Source organism: Ranitomeya imitator, chromosome 4, assembly GCF_032444005.1.
Source record: "Ranitomeya imitator isolate aRanImi1 chromosome 4, aRanImi1.pri, whole genome shotgun sequence".
NCBI classification, from domain to species: Eukaryota; Metazoa; Chordata; class Amphibia; order Anura; family Dendrobatidae; genus Ranitomeya; species Ranitomeya imitator.
In genome coordinates this window covers 582,658,207-582,670,735 of record NC_091285.1, presented here as the reverse complement: position 1 = coordinate 582,670,735, position 12,529 = coordinate 582,658,207, and the positions used below count along the sequence as shown (strand labels likewise).

Below are 12,529 nucleotides of genomic sequence, written 5' to 3'. Positions count from 1 at the left end.
TGTTTGCAACGGGTGATGGTGCCCCACTCTTGATAAGAGGCAGAATGTATAATATTGGGGGGTGTGGGGGAGGGGCGGGAGGGGTGAGGGTGGGGAGGGAAGTTAGACAGCTCAGAACCGGGAGTATTGACATAACTAAGGATGATGAGTCACATAATAGGGGACCGCTTTAAGATATTGAGCTGGAATGTGAGAGGCCTGGCGGATAAGTCTAGGAGAGCTGCGAGCTTGCAGTATGCGAAGGATCAACGGGCTTCTATGATATGCTTGCTAGAGACGCACTTGATACAGGAGAAAGTGGACGTACTAAATAGACGTTGGATACAGAAAGGGTATCACTCTACCTTCTCGACGTACTCAAGAGGTGTGTCAGTGTTGGTGCCGGTGGGAGTGCAGTATGAAGAGGTGAAAGTATGCGTGGATGCTGAGGGTCAGTATGTGGTGATACAATGTATATTGTATGGAGTGAGATTGTGTGTTGCGGCAATGTATATTCCACCTCCATATTCAAGTAAGAAGATCAGGGAGGTATTGGAGAGGGTGGAACGATGGGAACCACTGCCACTCTTAATTATTGGGGATTTGAACAATATATGCGATGACTTTTGGGATAAAAATAAGAACGCCCAGAATAGGTCGGAGGGGCACACTACAACATTTGGAACCTATGTGCGTGAAATAGGCATGATTGATTTATGGAGAGTCAGACATGTTGGGGAGAGAGGATACTCGTGCTATTCGCCGGCTCATGCTACGCTATCCAGAATTGATATGGCACTGGGTAACCGCCTGTTGGACACAATGGTGGGGGAGGTGCGTTATCTGCCGAGGGCCCTTTCGGATCATAGTCCAATTGAGGTGGAGATTAGGTTGTTGGGGACACGGACTACAAGCGGGAGAGAATGGAAGATCCACCCTAACTGGTTACAGAGTATTGACTTGGACGGTATAGGGAAGGAGGTGACGGAATTCTTTGCGTTAAATGATGGGAGTACTGATGCTCTGACTGTTTGGGATGCAATGAAAGCGTATCTGAGAGGGCTACTTTTTAGAGACATTAGTAGGTGTAAGAGGAGGACAAGGGAAGCGGAGAGAGTGGCATTGGAAGAGTTGAAAGCCGCGGAGGACGAGATGGTAGTACTGGGGACCTCCGAGGCAGAGAAAAGGTTGAGAACAGCGCAAAATTGTATGGAAAAGATTCTGCTGGGAAAAGCTGAAAGGAAGTGGGAGTTTCAGAGGGTGGCTTATTTTCAGGAGGGAGAAACAGTGGGACACATGCTATCGGTGGTAGCCGCGGCTCAGCGTAGTACCTCATATGTACACTCGTTGGTTTCGGATGGGGGGAGCAGGGTATCTGAAACACCTGATATTATAAAGGTCTTTGCGGACTTTTACGCGGACCTATATTCCTCCAGGGTCAATGAGTCAGCCGGAGATACGGAGACTTTCCTTGAGAGTCTGGGTCTTCCGAAATTGAGTGAGGAGGATAGGGTGATCCTCGATGCCCCTATCACCGAGGAGGAACTGAGTCGGGCGCTGAAGTCTATGGCCAATGGGAAGGCACCTGGGGTTGATGGGTTACCAGCCGAAATCTATAAAAGTTTGGAGGAAGTGCTGATTCCCAGATTAAAGTTAGTACTGGAGGAGGCTGGATGTAAAGGGTATCTCCCAGCATCTATGAGGGAGGCTATTATAGTGGTTATTCCGAAGGAGGATAAGGATCTGGGGAAGCCTGAGTCATATCGGCCAATCTCTCTGTTAACCATCGATGTCAAGCTCTTGGCCAAGGTGTTAGCTACCCGTCTGTCTAGTGTCATTACTAACCTTGTGCATCCGGATCAGTCTGGTTTTATGCCTGACAGATCTACAGCGGTTAATCTGCGGAGGCTGCATATGAACCTGCAGCTGAAGTCTGACAATTGTGGCCGAAGGGTTATTGCATCCTTGGACGCCCATAAGGCGTTTGACAGTGTGGAGTGGGGATATCTCTGGCGGGTGTTGAAATGTATGGGTATTGGCCCGCAATTTGTGGCGTGGACTCAACTGTTATATTCACTACCAACAGCTAGAATTAGAGTGAATGGGGAACTTTCTCAGCCTATAAAGCTGGCCAGAGGTACGAGGCAGGGTTGCCCACTGTCGCCCCTTCTGTTTGCCTTAGCTGTGGAGCCATTGGCCGCCAAGATCCGACAGTCGGATGAAGTCCCTGGGTTCAGTTATGGGAGTGTTGAGGAGAAGATTGCGTTATATGCAGACGACATCCTACTGTTCCTAGCGGACCCGGATGAAGCCTTGAATGGGGCTATCGAGATCGTTGGGAAATTTGGAGACTTATCGGGATTGAGGATAAACTGGGATAAATCGGTCCTCTTTGAGGTGGATGGGGTGGAGGAGAGCAGAAGTGAGCCATTGGGAGAGGGGCGGCTTAGGGTGGTATCCCTTTTCAGATACCTGGGAATATGGATCTCGATGCCAGTTACAGAGTTTCTGTATAGGAATTTGACACCTCTCGTGGGCGCCCTTAAAGCAAAAGTGGATGCATGGAATAAATTGCACTTATCGGTGGTGGGGAGGGTTAATCTAATTAAAATGGTTCTGATGCCCAAATTACTCTACGTCCTACATAACGCGCCAGTTTGGATTCCACGTGGGAAATTCCGGCAGATTAATGCTCTATTTAGAAGTCTGATATGGGGGAGGCGGTACCCACGTATTCGCCTGGAGACGCTTCAGCGACCCAAGGAAGATGGAGGATTGGCTTTACCCAATCCTGAGTTATACTTTCTTGCAGCCCAGAGCCAGCATTTGAAGGGCTGGGCGCGGGAGGCGTCTGCCAGTGTGGTGCAGCACTTGATGGAGAGGGTGACAGACCGACGACCGGTAGCGCAGTGTCTGGAGGATGGTTCCTTGGGAGTATTGGGGAAATTATACCCAACTATGTTTTTGATATATAAATTATGGACCAGACTGCGACAGATTCGGGGGGTTACGGGGCTGACTAAATTTACACCGATATGGTTTAATAATAATTTGGTTGAGTTTGCGGCCCTTGGAGTGCTGACGGAGTGGAGGGCCAAAGGAATCCACTTGGTGGCTCAGATAGTTCAACAACGAGGATTAAAGTCCTTTTCGCAGCTGCAAGGGGAGTTTGGACTGAGACCGACTGGGGAGTATCAATATGCTCAGATGAAACATGCTTTTAAAGCTCAAAACAGGAGCGGTGGTGTTGAGATCCAAGAGGACATAGTTCTGGAATACGTGTGTGGGGAAGGGTCCACAAGGGGAGTCATTACCACCCTTTATAAGGACCTTCTACATGCATATTTGTTAGACTTCCCTTTAAAAGCGAGAGCGAAATGGGAAAGAGATTTAGGCCCAATGGAGGATGAAACCTGGGAATCGGTGTTGGAGTCGGTTCCACGAGTGTCGCTGAGCGAGCCGTATAGACTATCGCAGCTGTACATCTTGCACAGAGTCTATAAATCACCGGAAGTGTTGTGCAGAGCGGGGTTGCGTGCTGACTCTGAATGCCCGAGATGTAAGAATGGGAATGCAGGAATATACCACATGATGTGGACATGTCCAAGACTGGTTGCTTTCTGGTTGGTGGTAATGAGCCGTGTGGAAGGGGCGTATAAATGCAGAGTGCCGAGAGATCCGATAGTGTGTATACTAGGATATGTAGAGGAAATTAGAGTGGATAACATCTGGAAGATAGCAATAGCTAGGCTATTATACATGGCAAGGAAGGTAATAGCAAGGAACTGGATCAAGGAGGAACCGCCTACGAGGGGTGAATTCCTGAATTATGTTAAACATGGTCTCAATTTGGAAAAGGGGGTCTATAAAAGACGTGGGAAAATAGAAACGTTTGACAAAATGTGGTCTCCGTGGCTCGAGCTGGGATGAATAGTTATGGGAAATGGGAGAGTGAGAGCCTCTGAAAGGAAGAGAGTGCCAAAGGAACAAGCGAACATAAGTGAGTCAAATGGCTCAAGGAACCATCAATACTGGTAACAAAAGTATAACTGGGAAGGAGCTGTCAGGGGAGGGGGAGGTTTGGGTATGGTTGGGATTGTTGGGGGTTTGGAAAATGTTAAAATTTTTGTAAAATACTGGACAGTGCATACATTGTATTGTGCATGTTTGCTTTCAATAAAAAAACTATTTAAACAAAAAAAAAAAAAAAAGATTATTGTACTTGTTTTTATTATGTATACCCCTCCTCACATGGAAAGCGCCATGGAATAAATGGTGTTATAATAATAGTTTTAATGCTAGTTGCATACAGATTATTTATCTGCAGATAGAGTTAAGTTTCTGGATTTAACAGGTTCTCTATGGCTGTTAACCGTTTTAAGGATACCAAAATATTTCATAAGATAAGCTTAAGAAGATCCCCCATAATTGCTTTGACCTGAAGTATAACTATAGGATGTAATTTTAGCTATTCCTTTTTCCTCTGATTTTTGCGCTCCTGACTTTGGCTTACAAATACTGAGCGTGTGAAGCCTTATAGTCTGCTTCAGGCTTGTGTGATTTTGTTCAGTCAACAATTGGAGATGATTTAAGCTGCTAAGATTAGAATGCGGTAAGTCACATGATTTTAACAGGGAAATTGCGTTTTCATTGAAAGTATTCCTTATACTCTGTAGTCTCTTCAGACGTGAGCACAATCAATTTATAATATAAAAGATGTGAACTCTCCTCTCTGCTGCCCTGTCACACAGCCGCTGTCCGGGCCTCCACCCCTCTTCTTTTTTGCATTTTTCAATGACGCATGTCCTATTTGTCCTGCTTAAATGTATGCCGGTGCTTCCAATGTTGACTAGGCCTCTGATGTCACTGCGCCATGCCGTTGTAGTTTGCTTCGTGACTTGCGAATGCGCTGCCTTGCCACTGACTAGGCCTCTGGCAAAGGGCGCTGCGACATTACTATGTGTACCACAGCTGCATGACACCATGACATTAGAGGCCTAGTCGGTGCCAGAAGCCCCAGCCTACATTTAGACAGGCCGTACAGGATACACATCATGGTGGAAAGGTGAAGGAGGCATGGAGGACCCTGCTGTGGGATAGACGAGCAGTGTGGTGTTTGATTGTTTTTTTGTCTGTCTTGTACGTAAAGTCTTACCTCTGATTGAGGCCGTGTTCTGGAGACTATGATTTTTTGGAAAATTGTGAGAACTTCTCTCATCTCTAATACATGTGAATCCATCCTTGGCTGCCTGCTTACGGCCATTATGGCATATGGATGTTATTTACTGCGTATTACTTCATTTTACCAGCAGGACTTGCCCAGTTTAGAAAGAAGATGTGTTATAAATTATAACGGAGTAACTGATACATTTTTTTTTTATCCATTTACGTTTGGCTCAAACTATTAAAAATTGCATGTGAGTTTTGCCTTTATTGAGAATCTATCCATGGAGATAGCTCCATAGACTGGTATTTGCAAAGCCTCTCAAAGCCAGATATAAAATGTTTTTTTTTTTGTTTTGTTTTTGTTTTTTTGCTAACATGTGACCCTTTCTGCAGGGATCAGTATGTAGAGGGGAAGATGAGAGCAGCCGCTCCAGGAAAGAAGACTGCTGCACTTCAACAGAAGAACGTAGAACTGTAAGTGAATGTGGCAGTCTGTGCTGCACGCTCCTGAATAGGGATGCGCAAATTTGCTCAGGATCCCTCTTATTCGGCAAGCTATAGTGGGAACCCGGCTTCTTGGATCGCGCTGGCCGAGCTGTAGCTGCATGTGTGGTGGCTGTGTGACAGTCACAATGCATGCATGGTCCTAAACACATTGATCCTTACTGTAAATGTAATGCATGGTATGACCAAGCCTCCTCCCATTAAGCTCTTCCATATATTATTAATGTGGTGTTGGCATTAAAACTCCAAAAGTTGCCAAACTTTCTTGCAACCAAAATTTGTGACTGGCAGAAAATGAAATTCTGAATTCTCCTGTGGTTTATTAAAAATGGCAGTAAATCCGACCTGCTCTGCTAATCATGAGCTGGGGGAAACAGTACCATCTATGCATTAATGTACACTTCAAAATGTGCAACACTGCTTAAAAAAAATAAAAAATAAATATATATATATATATACACACACACACACACACACACACACACACACACACACACACACACACACACACACACACACACACACACACACACACACACACACACACACATACATATATATACACACACACATATATACACACACACACACACACACACATATACACACACACACCACAGCAGTACATGAATCGGCCATGTGAAAACAGACAAATATACATTTCACAAAAAAATATTTTTTCATAAAAATTTTCTCAATTTTTTTTTTTTTCCCCATAAAACTTACAGTTAAAATGGAGATTCTTAGCGCATAAATTGGCCAATTCATGTGTGCCCATCAACCACGGCAAGGTGATCTCCCAGCATAAGTTGCTGTTATAGCCAGGAGTTTAAAGAAGGCAATGGGGGCTGACATCTTGATTTCACCACGGCAGTGTCATAAGGCACCCCATGGTCATGGGCGATAACGGACCACTGCTGACTCTATCTACTGTAATGGAGCAGTCGCTGCTGTGAAGTGGGCACGCCTGTGGGCTGCACAATTCAGTAGTGGGAGTGTTCTGCTGCCGTATTCATGGAGCCCTCGGATCTGCTAACTATACATAAGCAGTGCTGCTTCCAACAGAACAGATCCTAGATTGAGGGCTGACAGTAGTAAGATGCAGGAGAAAAACCTGGCAGAATAGCAGAGACATCAAGGAGGAACAGCGCACCATTAGCATTATAGGAGCAGGAGCTGTGATTCATCCCTTAGTAAGGCTACGTTCACATTAGCGTTTCGCTAATGTGCGTCGCTGTTGCGTCGGCAACGCAGCGGCGACGCGCCCCTATGTTTAACATGGGGGACGCGTGCGTTTTTTTGGTAGCGTTTTCCGACATGTGCGTCGTTTTCGACGCTAGCGTCGGACGCAAGAAAATGCAACAAGTTGCATTTTTCGTGCGTCCGATTTTCATCAAAAAACGACGCACGCGTCGCAAAACGCAGCGTTTTTGCGCGCGTTTTTGGTGCGTTGCGTCGCCGGCGCGCAACACTAATGTGAACGTAGCCTAAGAGAAGATAAGGAGCTCCAGTGAATGGCCAGGCATTGTGGAGGGAGGTGAGAGAAAAACAGGAACTGCTGATGACAGCAGATGACAGGGCAGTCTCCCACAAAATGGTGCCGCTCCTCATTCTGCCCCAGGGATACTAGTCCACCTAAAAGGGGAGGGAAATGGTGATGTCAGCAGTTACTGCCCCAATTTTCCTGCTAACAGTGAAGCTGGTAAGTCTCACTATAGCTGCTTGAGGTCTAAGGCCATGTTCACACTTTGCGGTTTTTACTGCTGAACCGCGGCGATTTTGCCGCTGCGGGTCTGCTGCAGTTTCCATTGCGTTTACAGTAACATGTAAACCCTATGGAAACCGCAAACCGCTATGCACATGCTGCGGGAAAAACCGCGTGGGAACGCAGCGGTTTACAACCTGCAGCATGTCACTTCTTTGTGCAGAATCGCGGCGGTTCTGCAGCCATAGGAATGCATTGATCCGCTTACTTCCCGCATGGGGCTGTGCCCACCATGCTGGAAGTAAGCGGATAATGTGCGGTTGCTACCCGGGGTGGAGGAGAGGAGAGACTCCTCCAGGCCCTGGGAACCATATTTGTGTAAAAAAAAAAAAAAAAGAACCCGCAGCCCCCTTCCTACGTGTGCACATAGCCTAAAACTGAAAATGCTCCCTCTAGTGGTATATATATATATGTATGTATGTATGTATGTATATATGTATATATATATATATATATATATATATATATATATATATATATATATATATATATATATATATATATATATATATATATATATATATATATGTGTATGTATGTGTATTTATATGCATATATATATGTATGTGTGTAATATATATATATATATATATATATATATATATATATATATATATATATATATGAAAATATATAATTTTCATAATGCAATGTTTGCAAACATTTCTATAATGCATCTTAATTACTATTTTAAGCGGAATTTCACGAAAAAAACAAACTACTAGAAAACTTAGAAAACTGGTTGCACCTTCCCTTTAATAATGACCTCTGTATTCTCATTTGATTCTTAATACAAAAAATAAGTTCTCGACCATTGCGGCTATATACATTGTGGTGGTTACAGAAACAAGAAATTTTAAGTCTAAAAAAGCTCAAATTCCAGTGTGTAAATTGCATTATATTTTTAATTTGTGTAACACAAAACCAGATTTAAATAATGGGTAGCTTTCTGATGGTTTCCTATTACAAGGGTATTCCCATCTCCAAGACCCTATCCTAGTATGTACTGGGTGTAATAATAGCAAATGCTTTCTATTATAAATGTAGTATAGTTCTTCTGATTTATTTCTTTCATCATGTGTAGGCATTGCAGTAGCTTAGGTATCAATGGCAACTAGCTAAGTCACTGTAGGAGTGCTCATAACCATGGATACTTAAGCTACTGCATTGACTTCACATGAGGAAAGAGACTTAGCGAATCAGAAGAACTATACTACATTTGTAACTAGTTATTTGCTAATATTACTGATACTACACCTACTACATATTCGGATAGGATCTCGGAGATGGGAAGATCCCTTTTAATGGTTATCTGTGGATTTGCTTTCAAAGATGTCAGGAGAGTCTAATTCTGTATTTGATTGTGTCTTCCAGGAAAACAAAAAAGAACAAACAAAAGGGTAATTTTCTTTGTTTCTGTGATTTACACTGTAGTTTGTGCCCTGTTCCCCCTCACTGTCGCCTTGGCTCATATACCATGTGGTTTTTCTCTAGCCCCTGGAAGTGGCGAGGGTAGCAGTACCAGTGATGCACCTCAACCACCACGAAAGAAGCGGGCGCGAGTCGATCCCACAGTTGAAAGCGTAAGTGCTGGGCTCTTCCAACTTTTTTCTTTTGCAAGTTTAGTAAGTAAGGTTGGGTTCACCTCCGCTCAGCCTCCTGTTTTATTGTCTTTTTCCCTGGAAAAATAGGGCCGCTCGCTGGTCTTTAGTTGACATGGAATAAAAAAATTAAACTCCATGGCAAACGGATTTATCAACTTCCCAGTCGATGAGGTTTTTTTTTTATTATTATTATTATTATTTATTTTATTTTTTTTTGCATTTTTTTTTTTCTACCCCATTTTTTATTTTTGTCAATCTAGCCGGATAAGAACTTTTTTTGTGGCTTTTTTTTTTTTTTTTTGGGAAATCCATTGAACACAACCTTAAAGTGTGGTGAAATTGCAAAAAACTTAAATTCTGCAAAAATTTTTTTTTTTTTTTATAATGCTTTGTTCTTATGGCGATTATTGTGCGGTAAAAATGAGCTGACAGTATGCTTTTATATATCATTGTAGTTATGGCAACATTAAACTTTTTTTGTATTTTTATGGTGGTGAGATTTTTGTGTACATTTTTTTTTTTCTTTTCCCTTACCCAAAATGCTCAAGTATGGGGACTTTTAGCAGGTCCCTGGCTGCCATGGTAATCGCATTGGCACCCCCAAAATTTACCATGGTAACCAATGACTCCCCTCCCTGTCTTAGTCCGCACCCTATGAATGCTGCTTTCAGACATTGACAGCTAAATCTTAGGAAGGTAACCGCTGCGGGCGAAGCACTGCTCCACTTGATGCTGTTTGAGGCAGTTGCTGGCTGTGTAAGTGTATTTGTACACCAAATTTTTCTTAACTCAGCTGAAAAAGTGCTTTAGAAGTGCTTAAAATATACAGTGGGGAAATAAGTATTTGATCCACTACCAACCATTAGGAGCTCTGGCTCCTACAGACCAGTTAGACGTTCCTAATCAACTCGTTACCTGCATTAAAGACAGCTGTCTTACATAGTCACCTTTATAAAAGACTCCTGTCCACAGACTCAATTAGTCAGACTCTAACCTCTACAACATGCAAAAAACCAAAGAGCTTCATTATGATGTCAGGGACAAGATCATAGACCTGAACCAAGCTGGAATGGGCTACAAAACCATAAGTAAGATGCTGGGTGAGAAGGAGACAACTGTTGGTGCAATAGTAAGAAAATGGAAGAAATGCTAAATGACTGTCAATCGACATCGATCTGGGGCACCATGCAAAATCCCACCTTTTGGGGTATCCTTGATCATGAGGAAGGTGAGATATCAGCCTAAAACTACACGGCGGGAACTTGTTAATCTCAATGAAGCTGGGACCACAGTCGCCAAGAAAACCATTGGTAACACATTACGTCGTAAAGGTTTAAAATCCTGCAGTGCCTGCCCACATGGTCTCCCTGCTCAAGATGGCACGTGTGCAGGCCCATCTGAAGTTTGTCAATGAACACCTGGATGATTCTGTGAGTAATTTGGAGAAGGTGCTGTGGTCAGATGAGACAAAAATTGAGGTCTTTGATTTAACTCAACTCGCCATGTTTGGATAAAGAGAAATGCTGCCTATGACCCAGGGAACACCGTCTCCAATGTTAAGCATGGAGGTGGAAACATTATGATTTGGGGGTGTCTCTGCTATTGTACAGGACCACTTCACCGCATCAATGGGAGAATGGATGAAGCCATGTACTGTAAAATCCTGAGTGACAACCTCCTTCCCTCCGCCAGGACATTAAAAATGGGTTGTGGCTGGGTCTTCCAGCAAGACAATGACCCAAAACATACAGCCAAGGCAACAAAGGAGTGGCTCAAAAAGAAGCACATTAAGTTCATGGAGTGGCCTAGCCAGTTTCCAGACCTTAATCCCATAGAAAACTTATGGATGGAGTTGAAGCTCTGAGTTGCCAAGCGACACTCAAAATCTTAATGATTTAGAGATGATCTACAAAGAGTGGGCCAAAATTCCTCCTGACACGTGCGCAAACCTAATCATCAACTACAAAAAAGGTCTGACTGCTGTGCTTGCTAACAAGGGATTTGCCACCAAGTATTACGTCTTGGTCGGCAGAGAAATCAAATACTTATTTCTCTATCGCCTCTCATTGGGGGACACAGGAACCATGGGTGTATGCTGCTGCCGCTAGGAGGCTGACACTATGCATAAAAAAAAGTTAGCTCCTCCTCTGCAGTGTACACCCCACCGACTGGCATTATACTCTTCAGTTTAGCTTAGTGTCAGTAGGAGGTGGAGACGGGTCTTTTATTAGACCCTTATCTACCTCAATGTGCGTCGTTTTCCTTTCAGATTTTCCGGAGGGATACAGGGTGAACAGTCACACCTGTAGTCCCACAATACAGACTAGGAGTACGGCGTGTACTGCCACCCCGTATCCTCATAGATCCCTCAGCAGGACCATGATCCTAGCACACAAGTGTGCTCAGAAGTCCGGTCCTAGCTCTGTCCCCCACCCACTCGCCCACCATGGCTTGTCAGTTGTGGAGACGAGGACGTCCATCACAGCTCCTGGACGTCTCATTCCTCTTCAGGTTAGTAACTGCGTGGGATGTTTGAGGTGATTATTTTCCCCATCCCGTCCCAGATCATTCAAGGGAGTAGGTATACAGAGGAAGAAAGGTAAGTATTTTCTCCCCTGTCAGCTAGTAGCCAAAATACTTCTAAGAGTGGGACTCGGGGGTTTTTGTATGGGGAAGGCACGGTGTCCCACAGTTTGGGGGACCAGGGCTCTTACCTCACCCTGGATCTCTCTTCAGCTTCCCTTGTGTGGATGGTTACCCCTTTTCTCAGTATGGGTCCACCAGGGAGGGAGTTCATTGCAGCGGTAGCGCCGAGGCCTTGTAAGGTCTCCGCACCGTCTTTCTCCCCACGGCGGTCACCGGGCTTTAATCCAGGCCCCGGCTTCCGTCGGGGCCTAGTCTGGCGCAGTGCCTCTGCCCCCCCGCGCTCTGTCGGGTAGGCTAGCCTTGCAGGGCCTCCACGCCGAGACTCCCTTCCCGCCAGCGACTAATTTAGGCCCTGGCTTCTGTCGGGGCTTAGTACGGCTCCATCCTTTTTCTCAGGCTCACGAGAGCCTGTCCATTGTCCTCGACACCCTAGTCCGCTTCTGGTGGCTTGTCAACAAGAAGAAATCCTGTCTTGTTCCTTCCCAGTGCCTCGTTTTTCTGGGCATGCTGTTCGATACTCGTCAGACCAAAGTCTTCCTTCCCGAGGACAAGAGGATCCATCCTTAGTCGGGACGTATGCTTGCTTCAGGGTCCTCGGCTTCGCTCCTTCCGATCGGCCATGAAGGTTCTGGGGAGGATGGTAGCAACATTGGAAGCGATTCCCTAAGCCCAATTTCACTCTCGACCTCTTCAGCAGGCCATCCTGTCACAGTGGGACAGGTGTGTCTTGTCCCTGCATCGCCCGAGTCAGTCGATCCCTCAACTGGTGGCTGTCACCTCTCATCTCCCAGTGCAGGTCCTCCCTTCCAGTTCACTGGCAGGTGGTGATGATGGACGCTAGCCTGTTCGGCTTGGGCGTGGTGTT

General features: G+C 45.0%; 1 protein-coding gene across 5 annotated transcripts in view; it reads left to right on the top strand.

Moving 5' to 3' along the window:
* The window catches only part of MORF4L1 (mortality factor 4 like 1), a 94,222-nt gene that overhangs the window by 46,849 nt on the left and 34,844 nt on the right, over nt 1–12,529 (top strand). For all 5 annotated transcript variants that reach the window (XM_069766450.1, XM_069766451.1, XM_069766447.1 and 2 more), the window contains 3 exons: nt 5,539–5,619; nt 8,789–8,814; nt 8,909–8,997. In XM_069766450.1, the coding sequence (XP_069622551.1) occupies nt 5,539–5,619; nt 8,789–8,814; nt 8,909–8,997 (196 nt within the window). The remainder of the gene's footprint in view (nt 1–5,538; nt 5,620–8,788; nt 8,815–8,908; nt 8,998–12,529) is intronic.